This window comes from Heterodontus francisci, chromosome 3 (assembly GCF_036365525.1).
Source record: "Heterodontus francisci isolate sHetFra1 chromosome 3, sHetFra1.hap1, whole genome shotgun sequence".
Taxonomy (NCBI): Eukaryota; Metazoa; Chordata; class Chondrichthyes; order Heterodontiformes; family Heterodontidae; genus Heterodontus; species Heterodontus francisci.
Window position 1 is genome coordinate 38,114,606 of NC_090373.1, and position 21,807 is coordinate 38,136,412.

The 21,807-nt window shown below is 42.5% G+C and overlaps 1 protein-coding gene across 1 annotated transcript in view; it reads left to right on the top strand.

Annotated features, from left to right (window-relative positions):
• The window catches only part of LOC137352182 (chorion-specific transcription factor GCMa-like), a 36,255-nt gene extending 30,554 nt beyond the window's left edge, over positions 1-5,701 (top strand). The window contains exon 5 of the mRNA XM_068017371.1: positions 5,108-5,701. Within this exon, the coding sequence (XP_067873472.1) occupies positions 5,108-5,701 (594 nt within the window). The remainder of the gene's footprint in view (positions 1-5,107) is intronic.
• Positions 5,702-21,807: the final 16,106 nt, after the last annotated feature.

The window sequence follows — 21,807 nt, forward strand, 5'->3', positions numbered from 1 at the left end:
TATTCATGTATTTGTCAAGATGCCTCTTAAACGTCGCTATTGTACCTGCTTCCACCACCTCCCCCGGCAGCAAGTTCCAGGCAGTCACCACCCTCTATGTAAAGAACTTGCCTCGCACATCCCGTCTAAACTTTGCCCCTCGCACCTAAACCTATGTCCCCTATTAACTGACTCTTCCACCCTGGGAAAAAGCTTCTGACTATCCACTTTGTCCATGCCGCTCATAACTTTGTAAACTTCTCTCATGTCGCTCCTCCACCTCCGTTGTTCCAGTGAAAACAATCCGAGTTTATCCAACCTCTCCTCATAGCTAATGCCCTCCAGACCAGGCAACATCCTGGTAAACCTCTTCTGTACCCTCTGCAAAGCCTCCACGTCCTTCTGGTAGTGTGGCGACCAGAATTGCACGCAATATTCTAAGTGTGGCCTAACTAAAATTTTGTACAGCTGCAGCATGACTTGCCAATTTTTATACTCTATGCCCCGACCGACGAAGGCAAGCATGCCGTATGCCTTCTTGACTACCTTATCCACCTGCGTTGCCACTTTCAGTGACCTGTGGACCTGTACACCCAGATCTCTCTGCCTGTCAATACTCCTAAGGGTTCTGCCATTTACTGTATACTTCCCACCTGCATTAGACCTTCCAAAATGCATTACCTCACATTTGTCCGGATTAAACTCCATCTGTCATTTCTCCGCCCAAGTCTCCAACCGATCTATATCCTGCTGTATCCTCTGACAATCCTCATCACTATCTGCAACTCCACCAACCTTTGTGTCGTCCACAAACTTACTAATCAGACCAGTTACATTTTCCTCCAAATCATTTATATATACTACAAAGAGCAAAGGTCCCAGCACTGATCCCTGCGGAACACCACTAGTCACATCCCTCCATTCAGAAAAGCACCCTTCCACTGCTACCCTCTGTCTCCTATGACTGAGCCAGTTCTGTATCCATCTTGCCAGCTCACCTCTGATCCCATGTGACTTCACCTTTTGTATCAGTCTGCCATGAGGGACCTTGTCAAAGGCTTTACTGAAGTCCATATAGATAACATCCACTGCCCTTACTCCATCAATCATCTTTGTCACTTCCTCAAAAAACTCAATCAAATTAGTGAGACACGACCTCCTCTTCACAAAACCATGCTGCCTCTCGCTAATAAGTTAGTTTGTTTCCAAAAGGGAGTAAATCCTGTCCCGAAGAATCCTCTCTAATAATTTCCCTACCACTGATGTAAGGCTCACTGGCCTATAATTTCCTGGATTATCCTTGCTACCCTTCTTAAACAAAGGAACAACATTGGCTATTCACCAGTCATCTGGGACCTCACCTGTAGCCAATGAGGATGCAAAGATTTCTGTCAAGGCCCCAGCAATTTCTTCCCTTGCCTCCCTCAGTATTCTGGGGTAGATCCCATCAGGCCCTGGGGACTTATCTACCTTAATGCTTTGCAAGACACCCAACACCTCCTCCTTTTTGATAATGAGATGACTGAGACTATCCACACTCTCTTCCCCAGACTCATCACCCACCAAGACCTTCTCTTTGGTGAATACTGATGCAAAATACTCATTTAGTACCTCGCCCATTTCCTCTGGCTCCACACATAGATTCCCTTCTCTGTCCTTGAGCGGGCCAACCCTTTCCCTGGTTACCCTCTTGCTCTTTATATACGTATAAAAAGCCTTGGGATTTTCCTTAATCCTGTTTGCCAATGACTTTTCATGACCCCTTTTAGCCCTCCTGACTCCTTGCTTAAGTTCCTTCCTACTGTCTTTTTATTCCTCAAGGGATTCTTCTGTGCCGAGCCTTCCAGCCCTTACGAATGCTTCCTTTTTCTTTTTGACTAGGCTCACAATATCCTGTGTTATCCAAGGTTCCCGAAACTTGCCAAACTTATCCTTCTTCCTCACAGGAACATGCATTATCAGCATTCACGATGAAGCTAACTCTATACCTACAAATTACATCAGTGACTCAGTGACCAGCAGTATGTAGAAAAGGAAAGCATGGATCAAGACTGGAATGTATAGTACAACAACTATTTATATGAGATTTTTCCCTTTAGGGTTAAATATATTTCATAGTATATAACCAGTTAAGATTTTAGCAGATCTATCACATTATTCCAAAAATAAAATTGACAGAATAATGGGTGAGAGTTGCTGGACAAGACATACCTAGGCCCAACCATCTTCAGCTGCATCATTAATGACCTTCCCACCATCATAAGGTCAGAAGTGGGGATGTTTGCTGATGATTGCACAGTGTTCAGTCGCATGTGCGATTCATCAGATACTGAAGCAGTCCATGTCCACATGCAACAAGACCTGGACAACATCTTGGCCTAGGACACTACCCTGAGGAACTCCTGCAGCGATGTCCTAGGGCTTAGATGTTTGGTCTCCAACAACCACAACCATCTTCCTTTGTGGTAGGAATGACTCCAACCAGTGGAGAGTTATCTCCTAATTTCCATTGACTTCAATTTTGCTAGGGCTCCTTCATGCCACACTTGGTCAGATGCTGCCTTGATGTCAAGGGCAGTCACTTTCATCTCACCTCCAGAATTCGGCTCTTTTGGAGGTCTGGAGCGAGTGGCCCTGGCAGAACCCAAACTGAGCATCATATTACAATTGCCAGGCAATGATCATCTCCAACAAGAGAGAATCTAACCATCTCCCATTAACATTCAATGGCATTACCATTGCTGAATCCCTGACCATTAACATCCTGGGGGTGGCCATTGACCAGAAACTTAACTGGATCAGCCATATAAATACTGTGGCTACAACAGCAGGTCAGAGGCTGGGAATTCTGCAGTAACTCACCTCCTGACACCCCCAAGCCTGTCCACCATCTACAAGGCAAAACTCTGGAATGTGATGGAATATTCTCCATTTGCCTGGATGGGTGCAGCTCCAACAACACTCAGGAAGCTCGACACCATCCAGGACAAAGCAGCCTGCTTGATCAGCATCCCATCTGCCAACTTAAACATTCATTCCCTCCATCACGGTGGCAGTGGCAGCAGTGTGTACCACAAGATGCACTGCAGCAACTCGCCAAGCCTCCTTCGACAGCACCTTCCAAACCTGCGACCTTTGCCACCAAGAAGGATAAAGGTACTGGACACATGGGAACACCATCACCTGCAGGGTCCCCTCCAAGCCACACTCCATCCTGACTTTGAACTATGTTACCGTTCCTTCACAAAATCTTGGAACTTCCTTCCTAACAGCGTTGTGGGTGTACACCAAATGGACGGCAGTGCTTCACGGTGTTGGCTCACCACCACATTCTCAAGGGCAATTAGGGATGGGCAATAAATGCTGGCCTTGCCAGTGACGCTCACATCCCATGAAATAATAAAAAAAGCTTGCATGCTAACTTTCTGTATTTTATGTGCAAGGACACCCAAGATCCCTCTGTACTGCAGCATTCAACTGTCTCTCTCTATTTAAATATTTTGCTTTTCTATTCTTCCTACCAAAGTGGATAATCTTACACTTTCCCATATTATACTCCATTTTTCAATTTTTTACTCACTTAACCTATCTATATCCCTTTGCAGAATTTTTGTGTCCTCCTCACAACTTGCTTTCCCACCTATTAATATAGATTGTAAATAGTTGAGGCCCCAGCAGTACCTCACTGTATGTTTGCCAACCTGACAATGACCAATATATCCCAACTCTCTGTTTTCTGTTAGCCAATCCTCTATCCATGCTAATACATTGCCCCAACACCATGGGCTTTTATCTTATCACGTATCCGTTTATGTGGCACCTTATCCAATGTCTTTTAGAAATCTAAATATACATCTACTAGTTCCCCTTTATCCACCCTGCTTGTTACATCCTCAAAGAACTCTAATAAATTTGTCAAACATGATTTCCGTTTCATAAAACCATGTTGACTCTGTTTCATTGTATTAGGTTTTTCTGAATGTCCTGCTACTACTTCCTCAATAATGGTTTTCAACATTTTCCCAATGACAGATGTTAGGCTAACTGGCCTATAGTTTCCTACTTTCTCTCTCCCTCCTTTCTTTAGAGCCATATCATTTGCGGTTTTCCAATCTGCTGGGACCTTTCCAGAATCTTTTGAATTTTGGAAGATTACAACCAATGCATTCAATATCATTGCAGCCACTTCTTTTAAGATCCTAGGATGCAGGCCATCAGATCCAGGGGACTTGTCAACCTTTAGTCCCATTAGTTTGTCTAGTACTTTTTCTCTAGCAATAGTGATTGGTTTAAGTTCCTCCCTCCCTTTTGCCCCCAGATTTTCTACTATTCTTGAGGTGCTTTTAGTATCTTCTACCGTGAGGACAGATACAAAATACTTGTCTAAAGTTCTGCCATTTTCTTGTATCCCATTATTAATTCCCCAGTCTCATCCTCTAAGGATCAACATTTACTTTAGCTATTTTCTTCCTTTTTATATACTTTTTGAAGCTCTTACTGTCTGTTTTTATATTTCTTGCTAGTTTACTCTCAATCTATTTCCTCCCTCTTTTTTTTAAAAGTCATCCTTTGCTGGTTTCTAAAGTTTACCCAATCTTCTGGCCTACCACTAATCTTCACAACATTGTACACCTTTTCTTTCAATTTGATACCATCCTTAGCTTCCTTGGTCAGTCACGATGGTTCATCCTTCTTGTAGTCTTTCTTTCTCAATGAATATGTCTGACCATTTCATGGCCAATCTCTTCCTTTCTTTGTAACCTTCTCCAGCCCAACATCACTCCCCCCAAAGTCTCCATTCTTTGAACATCTCCCCCAATGGGCCGAAGGGCCTGTTTCAGTGCTGTATCTCTAAATAAAAATAAATAAGTAAACCTCTTCAGTTTCCCAGCCTCTGGAAATTCCTCCCGAAACCCCTCTGCCTCTTCAGCTTTCTCTCCTCCTTTAAGACCCTTCTTAAAATCTACCTTTTAAACCCAGGTTGCTCCATCACTGCTCCTAATACCACTTTTGTTTGGAGAAGCAGTTTGGGAAGTTCTTTTGTGCGAAAGGTGCTCTATGAATACAAATTGTCACTGTTGTAACTGAAATGCCAAATTGTTACTTATTAAACATTTTGTTTGTTCAGCTGATAACAGGGGCAACTGAAGACGAAGGATCTCAGCCTACATTTACCTCTAATCCAAAAAACATTTTGTCCAATCTCTATGTAAATGGAAATCTGGAAGAATGTGTAGCAGTTGAGAACATCCCTGGTAATCCATGTTTATCATATGCGAATGGGCATGACCTTGGAAAGCCCACCTACCTTTATGATCCACATTGCGAAATGGATATTAGCCGATTCTATGGTAGGTGTACACAATTTAGTGGAGGGTGCCATAATCCTGGGAATTATGGTGGCCCCGGAACAAACTGCAGTACAAATTTTGAGTGTGGAGAGTATCCCAACTGGAATAAAATTACACTGGGAAAGACTGCTTACAGCAACTCTTTTATTAGATATTCTCAAGGTTCTTCAGATCCTTGCAATGAAGCTGCCAGTCCCAAGAACTTCAGAGATCCAACACAGAACACACAAACTGCAATAAACAACATGAACAAAACCATGTATCAGACCTCTAAGCCCAACCTGGATGAATATAGTGATTATCTATATGATGCTATGTTCCTGCAAAATCAGAACAGCACCTATGTTCCTGCTGCTATTTATCCACTTTAGGGTCTCTCCAGATACAATCACCATTAACTGCTATAGAAAATGTGGAGAGCCACAATGTACCCATTCTACCTTTAATAAGACCTTTTTTAAACTGGTTGATTCTTAACTAATACATCTATGAACTGGAAGATATTTAACATTCCAACTGTATGTTTTTATATCAACCCAACCATAAAATGCACTTAAATGCTATTTAAAGAAAAACAAAAAAAAACTATCAAATACGGGTTCAAATCATGCTGTAATTTCTGCTCTAGATTTTCTATAAATATTGGGTGAAATTATATCAGCTTTGTATGAAAGACTATCGCAAATAGTAAATCAGAGATGTTTAAGCACTAAGGTAGCATGTGTGCAGTCTATCAACAATCACTCAATTAGAGTTCTTGCTAGTACATTCTGCAGCATATTCTGTCAAACACAAACATTGACAACCATGTTATCAAATTTCTATGAAATTTAGTACCATATCACAAATATAACACTCACTGCTTCAGTTCATTAATGTACATAAATTGTGACGATATTCATCCATACGTAAAAATAAATGACTGACACATTTGCTACATCTACATGGGATCTACGGTGCAATGAATGAATGGTTGTAATATGTTTTCTGCTTTTCAGACAAGTTACCTTCGGATTAAATTTAATTATAAATACATTAGGAGGTTGTTTTGCGTGGAAGGTAAAGGCGCTAAATCAAACCTTTGCCTCGTTGATAGTTAAAAAGCCAAAGAATCAAGAGTACATATCTATCCCTATCTGAATTTTCTGAATAGAGAAATTCAATAACCTTTGGAAAATTGTATTCCCAGATTACATGTGAAAGGGGATTTTGGGGATTTCTTTACGAGGGTCACAAGTGCTATCATTACACTTGACCCATGTCATATTCAAATAAAGAAATCATCTTTGATTGCCAGGGACAATCAAAATAGCCAGACCATTCTTTTAAATGTTCCACCCGAATAAGAGGGAGATACACCACTTTTTAAACATTGTTTGCCTTTGTGCCTCTCTTTGGATTACTTTGCTTTTTGTAATTTTATTATTGCTTCATTCTGAATATTACAATGTATTTTAGGGAAATGTTATCAAATGTCAGTGTCAGACTGAAAATAGTGTTCATATAGTTAGTAATGCCATTAAAAATACCTACATGGATAAAGTTATACGTGTTGTGTTACTACTTGAATACCATCAAGTAAAGCTATGTTTTAAAATATATTTTGAAGTCCATCATGAGTTCAACTTTAGTTAGGACCAGAGTTTATATTAGTTTGCTTTTACATTGCTTTTAGTGTCATATGTCCATGCTGGCCATCAAACGCTTATCTATTCTAATCCCATTTTCCAGCACTTGGCCAGTAGCCTTGTATGCTCTGGCGTTTCAAGTGCTCATCTAAATACTTCTTAAATGTTGTGAGGGTTCCTGCCTCTACCACCCCTTCAGGCAGAGTGTTCCAGATTCCAATCACCCTCTGAGTGAATTTTTTTCCCCTCAAATCCCCTCTAAACCTCCTGCCCCTTACCTTAAATCAATGCCCCCAGTTATTGACACCTCCACTAAGGGAAAAAGCTTCTTCCTATCTAACCTATCAATGCCCCTCATAATTTTGTATACCTCAATCAGGTACCCCCTCAGCCTTCTCTGCTCTAAGGAAAACAATCCTAGCCTTTCCAGTCTCTCTTCATAGCTGAAATGCTTCAGCTGAGGCAACATCCTGGTGAATCTCCTCTGCACCCTCTCCAGTGCAATCACATCCTTCCGATAGTGTGACAACCAGAACTGTACACAGTGCTCCAGCTGTGGCCTAACTAGCATTTTATACAGCTCCATCATAACCTCCCTGCTCTTATATTCCATGCCTCAGCTAATAAAGGCAAGAATCCCATATGCCTTCCCAACCACCTTATCTACCTGTGCTACTGCCTTCAGTGATCTATGAACAAGTACACCAAGGTCCCTCTGTACTTCCTAGAGTCCTACCACCCATTGTATATTCCCTTGTCTTGTTAGTCCTCCCAAAATGCATCACCTCACACTTCTTAGGTTTAAATTCCATTTGCCACTGCTCTGCCCATGTTACCAGCCCATCTATATTGTCCTGTAATCTAAGGCTTTCCTCCTCACTATCTACGACATCACCAATTTTGGTGTCATCTGCGAACTTACTGATCATACCTCCTATATTCACGTCTATATCATTAATGTACACTACAAATAGCAAGGGTCCCAGCACCGATCCCTGTGGTACACCACTGGTCACAGACTTCCAATCGCAAAAACAACCCTAGAACATCACTCTCTGCCTCCTGCCACTAAGCCAATTTTGGATTCAATTTGCCAAATTGCCCTGGATCCCATGGGCTCTTACCTTCTTAACCAATCTCCCATGCGGAACCTTATCAGAAGTCTTACTGAAATCCATGTAGACTACATCAACTGCTTTCCCCTCATCTACAGATCAAGTCACCTCCTCGAAAAATTCAGTCAAATTTGTTAGACATCATCTCCCCCTGACAAAGCCATGCTGACTATTCTTGATTAATCCCTGCCTCTCCAAGTGGAGATCAATCCAGTCCCTCTGAATTTTTTTCCAATAGTTTCCTGACCACTGATGTTAGACTCACCGGCCTGTAATTACCTAGTTTATCCCTGCTAACCTTCTTGAATAATGGCACCACATTCGCTGTCCTCCAGTCCTCTGGCACCTCTCCTGTGGCCAAACAAGATTTGAAAATTTGTGTCAGAGCCCATGCTATCTCCTCCCTCGCCTCACATAGCTGCCTGGGATACATCTCATCTGGGCCTGGGGATTTATCTACTTTTAAGACCACTAAAACCGCTAATACCTCCTCCTTTTCAATGCTAATTTGTTAGAGTATATCACAATCCCCCTCCCTGATCTCTACACCTACATTGTCCTTCTCCATAGTGAACACAGGTGAAAAGTAATCATTTAAAACCTCACCTACGTCCTCCGGCTCCACACACACATTGCCACTTTGGTCCCTAATGAGCCCTATTCTATCCCTGGTTATCCTCTTGCCCATAATATACTAAACAGCCTCTGCTGTTTTCAGTGCTCCAAATCTGCCATAAACCTCCTTTATTTTCCTTATCCAATTCTCTATATCCCTTAACATCCAGGGTTTCCTGGACTTGCTGGTCCTACCCTTCACCTTTATGGGAACATGTTGACGCTGAACTCTCACTATTTCCTTTTTGAATGACGCCCACTGGTCAGATGTAGAGTTTCCGACAAGTAGCTGCTCCCAGTCCACTTTGGCCAGATCCTGTTTTATCACATTAAAATCGGCTTCTCCCAATTCAGTACATTTACTTCCAGTTCATCTTCGTCCTTTTCCGTAACTACCTTAAAATTTACAGAGTTATGGTCACTATCCCTGAAATGTTCTCCCACTCACACTTCTACCACTTGTCCGGCCTCATTCCCCAGGATTAGGTCCAGTACTGCCCCTTCTCTTGCAGGGACTTTCTACGTGCTGGCTCAAAAAACTCTCCTGGATGCACTTTAAGAATTCTGCCCCCTTTAAGCCTTTTGCTCTAAGACTATCCCAGTTAATATAGGGAAAGTTAAAATCCCCTCCTATTATTACCCTATTATTTTTACACCTCTCTGAGATTTGCCTACATATCTGCTCCTCTATCTCTCCCTGACTGTTTGGGGGCCTGTAGTACACTCCCAGCAAAGGGATTGCCCCCTTTTTGTTTTTAAGTTCTACCCATATGGTCTCATTTGAGGAACCTTCGTAGATATTATTCCTCCTTACTGCAGTAATTGACTCCTTGATCAATAGTGCAATGCCACCTCCTCTTTTACTTCACCACCCCCCTGCCCCCGTCACGCCTGAAGATTCTATATCCTGGAATATTGAGCTGCCAGTCCTGCCCTTCCCTCAACCATCTCTCTGTGATAGCAATAATATCATATTCCCATATGTTAATCAATGCCCTCAATTCATCTGCCTTACTAGTAAGACTCCTTACGTTAAAATAGATGCAATCCAGCCTTGCATTATTCACTTGTGCCTTAACAGGTCTATATTTTCTTTGCCTCCCAGACTGACTTAATTTCTCTTCTATATTTGACTGTGCATCACCCCCTACTGTACCTCCACTCTGTATCCCATCCCCTGCCAAATTAGTTTAAAGCCCCAACAGCACTAGCAAACTTCTCAGCAAGGATGTTGGTCCCGTTCCGGTTCAGGTGCAACCCATCCATCTTGCACAGGTCCCACCTTCGCCAGAAACATACCCAGTGATCCAGTAAACTCAAGCCCTTCCTCCTGCACCATGTCTTCATCCACTCATTCATCTGCTTTATCCTCCTATTCATATACTCACTAGCACATGGCACGGGGAGTAATCCAGAGATTACAACCTTTGAGGCCCTGTTTTTTAATCTGTTACCTAGCTCCCTAAATTCTTGCTGCAGTACCTCATCCCTCTTTCTACCTATGTCGTTGGTACCAATGTGAACCACGACCTCTGACTGTTCACCCTCCCCCTTCAGAATGTCCTGCAGCCGCTCCAAGACATCCTTGACTGGAGCACCAGGGAGGCAACATACCATCCTGGAATCACATTTGCGGCCACAGAAAGGCCTATCTGTACCCCTTATGATAGAATCCCCATATCACTATAGCTCTCCCACTCTTTTTCCTGCCCTCCTGTGCAGCTGAGCCACCCGTGGTCCCACAGACTTGGCTCTTGCTGCATTCCCTGAGAAGCTATCTCCCCCAACAGTATTCAAAGCAGAATATCTGTTAGACGGGGAGTTGGACCCAAGGGATTCCTGCACTACCTGCCGAGTTCTTCTACTCTGCCATTCCCTTACTGCCTGAGCAGTCTTTACCTGCAGTGTGACAACCTCTCTGTACGTGCTATCCATGATGATCTCAGTCTTGCGGATGCTCCACAGTGTCCTCAGCTGCCTCTCCAGATCCGAAATGTGGATTTCGAGTAGCTACAGCTGGAGACACTTCCTGCGCAGGTGTTCACCCTGGACACTGGAAATGTCCCTGACTTCCCACATTGCACAGGAGGAGCTCTCCACATTGCGGGCTGCCCTGCCATGACTTACCCTTAATTTATTCCCTTAAATTACTCAAAAATTAGAGACTGTTTACACTAGGGACCTTGATTCCCTAAAAAACACTACTTATGATATTAAAAAAAAGAGTAATAATTACTAGTCATTATTAATAAATTACACTAATTAATAAAAAAACACACTTTAGTAGTACTAACCTTATCACTTATGAGGTAGGTTTTGAGGTTTTTAAAGAAAAGAACCCTGATTTTTATAAAGCTATTGTCATGGTCCTGCAGTTTTTTTTGTTTGGGAAGAATGCGGTGTTCCTTTAAGGCTGGAAAAGGAGCCATATGGCTTTAAGAACCAGCAAGCCTCAGGAGTTAGAGAAAGTGCATTTTGGTTGCCTTTGGATACAATCATATGGAGAGGGAATCAACCAGCTTCAGAGAATGCATCCTGGTTGCCCGGCAACATCCATTCAGGGACCCAGGACCGCATATACAAAGTTGCAAGAATCTTTTGAACTGGCTTTTTAGTTGAAACAGACTGTTCTAGTTGAAGACAGACAGACAGTTGGTGTTAGCACCTGAAAGAAGAGCTCTCAGCCATTTAAACTGAAGTAAGAGAATTTTGTCTGTTTAATTATTATCTCTCAAAATTTTAAAAATGTCAAGCCAAAACAGAGATCGCTGATGATTTAAACTGAAAGAAGGGAAGTTAAACTGTGACACTCTTTTATCCCTCAAAAACTCTGAAGTCAGATTGATTGTACTGAAAGTGTTTGCAAGTCGTTAATTGTTGAAATCCATCGCTGGAGAAGGAAAGCATCACCTACTGCTGGAATTAGACTATGGACTGTTCTACTGTTGAAGAACTTTTATTCCCAACGGATGGCTGTGAGGACTTGAAGCAACATTGGACTGTAATTTTTTCTATTTTAAATGTTGTTTATAAACATCTTCATAATGTTGAAAAATTTACTTTTCCTGATTAAACAGTTAATTTGTTGATTTAAAGCCTCATTCGGGGGTTAATAGATGGTACAATTTGGCTGGGCCTTTCTTTATTTTGGAAAATTTTAAATGATATGTCCGGCGATCCGTGGAGGGTCAGGATTGAATTAACAGTGCGTTTCTCCCAACACAATCAGAATTGTATATTTTGATTGGGGGCTTTGGAGCGGTCAGTCGTAACATATTAATTGGGGGCTTATCCGCGATTTGAATAACATATTGATTGGGGGCTCGCTTGAGATTTGAATCACATATTAATTGAGTTTCTCGGGATTTGAATCATATCTTAATTGGGGGATCGCTTGCAGTTGAATCATATTTAATTCGGTGGCTGGTGTCTGGGATCAGAATCAGACGAATCTGGAGGGCTCGCATTTGGAATCATATTAATTATTCATTTCTGAGATATCATTTAAATTGGGGTCTTGCGTTTTACATCAGATTAATTGCTCTCGGGTCTGGGTTCATATCAATTGGAAACTCGATTGTTGGGATCTAAATCTAACACCAACTACAAAGAAATTAAAAGAACCAGGTCTCTTGTATAAGGTACAGTCTATACCATTGTTATGGCATTAGTGGTTGCAGCAGAGCTTTTGGGAAAGCAGAGTGTTTCTCTGAGTGACTTGATAACTTTAACTAAAAGAATTGGCAGTGAAATTGGGGTTGGAATTGAAATCAGGTGCCAAAAAAGCAGAGATAATTGACATAATAGCTGAACATCTGGAATTAGTAGAAGAAGGTGATGATGATGATACAAATGAAGGGCAGTACGAGGAACAAGAAAACGAATGAGACAAGAATGTAGTAGGTCCGAGAGTAATGCAGTGGTATTGGCTAGGAGTTACCTTCCAGGAGAGCAGTGGAGAGGAGTCCAGGCGCGCCGGAGTTTGAAAACAAAGTGAGCAGTGACGACACAGGAAAGCTGCAAGGTGTGTAGTTGATGAGTACTGCCATTAGGGAATACCTCTAAATGGCTGAGATAGTGCACCAGTGTTAGAGTGAGTGTGTAACTAGCTTAATAATAAGGAACAAGTAAGTAGCTTTTTTTTTTGAGTAAGGTTTATTTAAACTGAACTGTTTTGATTTTTTAGTAGGATTTATCAGTAGCTTCAAAAGTAAAGGTAAGGACTTTAGCTTGTAGTGGGTAGTGTTTGGAGTAGAACAAGGCCCCCAGCGTAATTAGTATTTTTTAATTAAAGGGAGCAACTAAGTAATCTAAAGGCAAGTCATGGCAGGAGAGCTCAGCCCCGTGATGTGCTCCTCCTGCACTATGTGGGAAATCAGGAACGCTTCCAGTGTCCCTGACGACCACGTGTGCAGGAAGTGTATTCATCTGCAACTACTGGCTACCCGCATTATGGAGCTGGAGCTGTGGGTGGATTCACTGTGGAGCATCCACAATGCTGAGATCGTCATGGATAGCATGATTAGCGAGGTGGTCATACCACAGGCAAATGCTGCAAAGGCAGAAAGGGAATGGGTGACCACCAGGCAGAGTAGAGGAAGGCAGATAGTGCAGGAGTCCCCTGTGGCCATCCCCCTCTCTAACAAATTTGGATACTGTTGAGGGAAATAGCTCAGGGGAAAGCAGCAAGAGCCAAGTTCATGGCATCATGTGTGGCTCTGCTGCACAGGAGGACAGGAAGAAGAGTGGCAGGGCTATAGTGATAGGGGATTCAATCGTAAGGGGAACAGACAGGCATTTCTGTGGCCCCAAAAGAAACTCCAGGAAGGTTGCCACCCTGGTGCTAGGGTCAAGGATGTCTCTGACAGGCTGCAAGGCATTCTGAGGGGGGAGGGTGAGCAGCCAGTTGTCGTGGTACATATCGGTACGAATGACATAGGTAAAAAAAAAAGGGATGAGGTCCTACAAGCTGAATATAGGGAGTTAGGATGTAAATTAAAAAGTAGGACCACAAAGGTAGTAATCTCAGGATTACTACCAGTGCCACGTGCTAGCGAGAGCAGAAATAGCAGGACATATCAGATGAATACGTGGCTGGAGAAATGGTGTAATGGGGAAGGATTCAGATTCCTGGGACATTGGGACCGGTTTTGGGGAAGGTGGGACCAGTACAAGCTGGACGGGTTGCATCTGGGCCGGACCGGGATCAATTTCCTCAGGGTGGGGGGTGGTGTTTGCTAGTGCTGTCGGGAAGGGTATAAATTAGAATGGTGGGGGATGGGAATCTGAGCAGGGAGACAGAGGAGGGGGAATCAAGGATAAAAATGAAAGACAGAAAGGTAAGAAGCAAAAGTAGAAGGCAGAGAAAACAAGGACGAGAAACAAATGGGGCCACAGTGCAAAATAAAGCTAAGATGACTAACAAGGTTAAAAAGATAAGTCTACAGGCATTGTGTCTTAATGCGTGGAGCATTCACAATAAGGTAGACGAATTAACAGCGCAAATAGATATAAACGGTTATGATATAGTTGCGATTACGGAGACATGGCTGCAGGGTGACCAAGGATGGGAACTGAACATCCAGGGGTATTCAATATTTAGGAAGGCCAGGCAAAAAGGGAAAGGAGGTGGAGTAGCGTTGTTAGTAAAGGAGGAAATCAATGCAATAGTGAGGAAGGATATTGGCTCGGAAAATCATGATGTGGAATCTGTCTGGGTGGAGCTAAGAAACATCAAGGGGCAGAAAACATTGGTGGGGGTTGTCTATAGGCCCCCAACAGTGGTGGAGATGTCAGGGATGGCATTAAACAGGAAATTAGAGACACATGCAATAAGAGTACAACTGTAATCATGGGTGAGTTTAATCTACATATAGATTGGTCAAACCAAATTAGCAATAATACCGTGGGGGAGGATTTCCTGGAGTGCGTATGAATGGTTTTTTAGACCAATACGTTGAGGAACCACTAGAGAACAGGCTATCCTAGACTGGGTATTGTGAAATGAGAAAGGATTAATTAACAATCTTGTTGTGCGCGGTCCCTTGGGGAGGAGTGACCATAACATGATAGAATTCTTCATTAAGATGGAGAGTGAAGAGTTGAATCCAAAACTAGGGTCCTGAATCTAAATAAAGGAAACTACGAAGATATGAGGCGCGAGTTGGCTATGGTAGATTGGGGAACTTTACTAAAAGGGTTGACAGTGGATAGGCAATGGATAATATTTAAAGAACGTGTGCATGAATTACAACAATTATTCATTCCTGTCTGGTGCAAAAATAAAACTGGAAAGGTGGCTCAACCGTGGCTTACAAAAGAAATTAGGGATAGTAATAGATCCAAAGAGGAGGCATATAAAATTGCCAGAAAAAGCAGCAAGTCTGAGGATTGGGAGCAGTTTAGAATTCAGCAAAAGAGGACAAAGAGGTTGATTAAGCAGGGAAAATCAGTACGAGAGTAAACTTGCAGGGAACATAAAAACTGTCTGTAAAAGCTTCTATAAATATGTGAAGAGAAAAAATTAGTGAAGACAAATGTAGGACCCTTACAGTCAGAAACGGGAGAAATTATAATGGGGAACAAAGAAATGGCAGAACAATTAAATACATACTTTGGTTCTGTCTTCACAAAGGAGAACACAAACAACCTCCCAGAAAGGTTAGGGAACCAAGGGTCTAATGAGAGGGAGGAATTGTAGGAAATCAGTATCAGTAAAAAAAATAATGCTAGGGAAATTAATAGGGTTAAAGGCTGACAAATCCCCAGGGCTTGATAATCTACATCCCAGAGTATGAAAGGATGTGGCCCTGGAAATAATGGATGCATTGGTGGTCATCTTCCAAAATTCTATAGACTCTGGATCAGTTCCTACAGATTGGAGGGTGGCAAATATAACCCCACTATTTAAAAAAGGAGGGAGAGAAAAAATAGGGAATTACAGACCAGTTAGCCTTATATCAGTAGTGGGGGAAATGCTAGAGTCTAGCATAAAGGGTGTGATAGCAGAACACCTGGAAAGCATAAACGGGATTGGACAAAGTCAGCATGGATTTACGAAAGGGAAATCATGCTTCACAAATCTACTGGAGTTTTTTGAGGATGTAACTGGTAGAATAAATAAGGGAGAACCAGTGGATGTGGTGTATTTGGATTTTCAGAAGGCTTTAGATAAGGTCCCACATAAGAGGTTAGTGTGCAAAATTAAAGCACATGGGATTGGGGGTAATATACTGGCATGGATTGAGAATTGGTTGACAGACAGGAAACAAAGAGTAGGAATAAATTGGTCTTCTCCCGGGTGGAAGGCAGTGCCTAGTGGGGTACTGCAGGGATCCGTGCTTGGGCCCCAGCTATTCACAAAAAAATATTAATGACTTGGGTGAGGGAACTAAATGCAACATTTCCAACTTCGCAGACGACACAAAGCGGTGGGGGGGGGGGGGGGGGAGGTGGAATGTGAGCAGTGAGGAGGATGCAAAGAGGCTCCAATGTGATTTGGGCAAGTTGCGTGAGTGGGCAAATGTATGGCAGATGCAGTATAACGTGGATAAATTATCCACTTTGGTTGTAAAAACAGAAAGGCAGATTATCTGAATGGTGATAGATTGGGAAAGGGGAGGTGCAACGAGACCAGGGTGTCCTTGTACACCATTCGCTGAAAGCAAGCATTCAGATGCAGCAAGCAGTTAGGAAGATGAATGGTATGTTGCCCTTCATTACAGGAGGATTCGAGTACAGGAGCAAGGATGTCTTACTGCAACTATACAGGGTCTTGGTGAGACCACATCTGGAGTAATATGTGCAGTTTTGGTCTCCTTATCTGAGGAAGGATGTTCTTGCCATGGAGGGAGTGCAAAGAAGATTTACCAGGCTGATTCCTGGGATGGCAGGATTGACGTATGAGGAGAGATTGGGTCGACTAGGCCTATATTCACTAGAGTTTAGAAGAATGAGAGGGGAATTCATAGAAACCTATAAAATTCTAACAGGACTTGACAGGCTAGATGCAGGGAGGATGTTCCCGATGGCTGGGGAGTCAAGAACCAGGGGCCACAGTTTCAGGATATGGGGTATGCCATTTGGAACCGAGATGAGGAGAAATTTCTTCACTCAGAGGATGGTGAACCTGTGGAATTCTCTACCGCAGAAGGTAGTGGAAGCCAAGTCATTAAATGTATTCAAGAAGGAGATAGATATATTCTTAATTCCCAAGGGATCAAGGGATATGGGGAGAAAGCGGGAACAGGGTACTGAATTAGACAATCAGCCATGATCTTTTTTGAATGGCGGAGCAGACCCGAAGGGCCGAATGACTTACTACTGCTCCTATTTTCTATGTTTCTATGACACAGTTAGAAATTAAAAAACTGGAGCTTCAACAGGAAAATTTAAGAAAACTTGAATTGGAAAAAGAGGAAAGGGAGAAAGAGAAGAGAGGGAATTGAAGTTCAAAGAGATAGAACTAAGACAAAAGGATAGTCTTGAATCCAGGGAAAATTCAGGTCAGGAAGAATCTGACTTTAGATCAGGATCCAGTGAGAAGTTGTTTACATTTATACAGACTCTGAGTTCGAGGAAAGGGACGTAGAGGCATTTTTCATATCTTTTGAAAAAATAGCCAAACAGATGAAATGGCCGAAAGAAAGCTGAACATTGCTCACGCAGGGCAGGCTGGTAGGCAGAGCTCATGAAGCTTATGCCATGCTTTCTGAAGAGGCTTCTGCAGATTATGAGATGACAAAAAAGGCTATTCTCGCTGTGTATGAGTTAGTCCCTGAAGCTCACCATCAGAAGTTTAGGAACTTAGGGAGATTGGCTGGGCAGACATATTTAGAATTTGAGAGGGTGAAGCAAATGAATTTTGACTGTTGGATATGAGCATTAAAGATCGAAACCACATATGAGAACTTTTGAGAATTGATTCTCTGAGAAGAGTTTAAAAACTCCATTCCTTCAGTAGTGAGAACTCATATAGATAACCTGAAAGTTTTGAAAGCTAGGCAAACAGCAATGATTACTGATGATTTTGAGCTTGTGAATAAGCCAACCTATTTTGTCCGACACCCTCATAAACCCGAGAAGGATAGAAAGTGGGAGAGTGAAAGGAAGGCAAGTAGCCAGGGACAAGAAGGAACAGCTGGGAATGCCCCAGGATCACCTCCTCAGGTGAGAAAGGAAGGTGCTGAGGGTAGGAGTCGGGTTCACAAGCCAAAGTGTTATCATTGCAACAAAACGGGTCATCTTCGTTCAGAGTGCTGGAAATTGCATGGTAAATTCATAGGACTTGTTGGGGTATGCAAAGTTAGTGCAGAGGAAAAGACTCTGACTGAGAGTGTAGCAGACCAGGCTATAGCTTTAACGACAGCTGTGAATGTGAAACCAGATACTAAAACTAAAGGAGTGCAGAGGTTAAGAATAAAATACCTGTGAGTTATAATGAATTTTTGTCAAAGGGGAGAGTGGCGGCACAGTGGCTAGCACTGCAGCCTCACAGCTCCAGCGACCCGGGTTCAATTCCGGGTACTGCCTGTGTGGAGTTTGCAAGTTCTCCCTGTGTCTGCGTGGGTTTCCTCCGGTTTCCTCCCACAAGCCAAAGACTTGCAGGCTGATAGGTAAATTGGCCATTAGCAATTGCCCCTAGTATAGGTAGGTGGTAGGGAAATATAGGGACAGGTGGGGATGTGGTAGGAATATGGAATTAGTGTAGGATTAGTATAAATGGGTGGTCGATGGTTGGCACAGACTCAGTGGGCCGAAGGGCCTGTTTCAGTGCTGTATCTCTAAACTAAACTCTATATCCTGTAAGTGAGGTAGGAAAACCTATTATACTCAGGGACACAGGAGCAACCCAAACACACTTGCTGGGGAAAGATACAAGGTTTCCCCCTGAGCGCGCCTTGAACGCTAAAGTTTTAATTAATGGCGGGTTGTGTATACCCGTACCTTTATATAAAGTATGCTTAGAGAGTGACTTAGTATCTGGGATAGTAACTGTAGGTGTTGTCGACAGTTTACCAGTAAAGGGAATTGATCTACTCCTAGGAAATAATTTGGCAGGATCAAAAGTATCAATTTCTCCTATAGTTAGAGGAAGCAAGTGAAATTAAGGAAACAGAGCAATTACAAGGGCAAGTTCCGGGAATATTTCCTGCATGTGTAGTTACCCGAGTAATGTCTAAACAGGATCCATTGTCGGAGGTTAAAGGGGCACCGCAGATAGCCAAGTATCTGAAACTTCATTTGGGGATTTAGATAATCCAAATGATTCGTTTAACAGATTCGCTATCATTGCAGCACAGCAAGCTGATCCAGAGATATACTGAATAGCACAGACGGCTCTGTCAGAAGCTGAGGCGAAAGGAGTTCCGGAAGGCTATTATATGACAAACGAGATTTTGAGGATGAAATGGAGACCGCCTCATAGAGCTGCCGACAAAGACGGAACAGTTGTTGAACAGATGGTGGTACCATCCAAATATCGAGACGGATTATTAAGGTTTGCACACAACATTCCTTTTGCAGGACATAAGGGAATTCGGAAGACCAAATCACACATAAGCAAACATTATTATTGGCCATGTCTTACAAAGGATGTGAGACAATTTTGTAGGGCATGCTATATCTGTCAAATGGTAGGAAAACCACAACCTACCCTAAAACCAGGGGATGGCATATTCGTGTTGTTACTGTCACAGGGAAAACCATTAAAATCAAGGTTCAGTGGCCCATATAGAGTGATCAAAAGAGTGGTAAAGTATATTATTTGATTGACAGCTCGATCGCCAGAAGAAGAACCGGTTATGTCACATTAATTTGCTCAAACCATATTACCACAGGGAGGAGGATAAGCCAGTACAGGTATGTCAGGTAATCGGGACTGTTGAGAAGGAAAAGGATAGGGAGGATGAGGCAGAAGCAGGCCTAGGAAATTCTCAGATTGAACCTCCAACTATCCAATTAGTGAATACAGAATGGCTAGGAAAATTAAACAATAGGCTTTTACACCTAGAGGCAAAACAGCGTCAAGTACTAACCAGGATTTTTACAACGTTTCAAAAAGTTTGTAGGATAAGCCAGGATGTACAACCTTAGCCACACATGATGTGGTATAGGGGGAGCCATTCCTTTAAAACAACATCCTTGTCATTTAGGTCCAGACAGATAGGCCCAAGTGGAAGCAGAGGTACAATGCATGCTGAAGGGCAGCTTAGTTGAACCTAGTCAGGACAGCTGGAATTCGCAGATGGTCTTGATGACTAAACCTGGTGGGACAGCTCAAACTTGCATAGACTCTAGAAAAGTCACTGTGGTAAGGAAGGCAGACTCCTACCTGAATTCTTATTTTAGGGACTGTCAGGACAGAGTGGGCAATACCACTCTTAAAGAGACAGATGTGTTGGAGGGATACTGTCAAATTCTTTTGACACCCCAGGGTAGGAAAAAAAATCAGCTTCTGTTACACCCGACAGGGTTTTCCAGTGTCAAGTGATGCCACATAGGTTAAGGGGTACTCGAGAAACTTCTCAGAGAATAGTAAACCCAGTAGTGGTCAGTGCTCCTAGCTGTGCTGTTCACCTGGCTGAGGGGATGGACAATAGGGACACTTGGAGGGAAAACACAAAACAATTAGAAGACTATGCTTGGAAATTTGAGAGAGTTACTTAGGACAGCCTTTTGAAAATTTAAAGCTGAAATGTTCCATTGGAACATTTTGCTGTAGTCTTAACCTTTTAGAAAAGTGTATGCCAGTAAATGCGTAAAAAATGTTAGCGTTTTATCGATTTGTATTCTTTTCACCCATTATAATGAAATGCATTTCAGGAATGGTGTTTCATTCTGCTAGGGGTGGAGGTATCATGGTTCTGTAGTTTTTTTTTTTGGGAAGAATGCAGTGAGCCTTTAAGGCTGGAAAAGGAGCCATACTGCTTTAAGAGCTAGCAAGCCTCAAGAGTTAGAGAAAGTGCATTTTGGTTGCCATTGGAAAGGGAGAGGGAACCAACCAGCTTCAGAGAATGCATCCTGGTTTCCTGGCAACATCCATTCAGGGACCCAGGACCACATATACAATGTTGCAATTATCTTTTGAACTGGCTTTTTAGTTGAAAACAGACTGTTCTAGCTGGAGAAGACAGACAGCTGGTGTTAACACCTGAAAGAAGAACTCTCAGCCATTTAAACTGAAGGAAGAGAATTTAGTCTGTTTAATTATCTCTCAAAATTCTAAAAATGTCAAGCCAAAACAGAGATCTCTAGTAATTTAAACTGAAGGAAGGGAAGTTAGACTGTGACAATCTTTTATCCCTCAAAAACTCTAAAGTCAGATTGATTCTATTGCAAGTGTTTGCAAGTCATTAATTGTTGAAATCCATCGCTGGAGAAGGAAAGCATCACTTGCTGCTGGAATTAGACTACAGACGGTTCTACTTAAGAAGAATCTTTATTCCCCATCAGACGGCTGTGAGGATTTCAAGCACCATTGGACTGTAAATTTGCAAGGACTCTAATTTTTTCTATTTTCAATGTTGTTTATATCTTCATAAGTGTTTAAGAATTTAGTTTTTCTGATTAAACAGTTAATTTGTTGATTTAGAGACATCCGGTTTGGTTAGCCTCATGCGGGGTTAATAGTACAATTTGGTTGGCCCTTTCCTTAATTTGAAAAGTTTTAAATGATATGTTCGGCGATCTGTTGAAGGATGGGATTGAATTAACTGCATTTCTCCCACCACAATCAGAATTGCATATTTTGATCGGGGGCTTTGACTGGAGCGGTCGGTCGTAACACTATTTACAGGCACTAACAGCTGTAACTGACCCACCCAATCAGCTTACAGATTTCCTGTGATGTCACTAAGTCTTTTTTTCCCCCCCTATTTTGAACTTCAGCACTGCCGGCAGAGATAGGGAGACAGCCTGCCACCGCTGCGCTATTCAGGTAGGTCAGGGCCTTGAGTCCTGCTCTCTCTTTATACATGTTACCACTTTTTGTAAAGTAATGAAGGTGGTTTGTCTTCATTTAATCAAAACTATAGGCTGAATTTTGACAGCCCTCCGATGTTGGGGATCGTGGCGGGGTGCCCCGGAAAATTCTTCAGGGAGAGGCTGGCCTCGACCCCC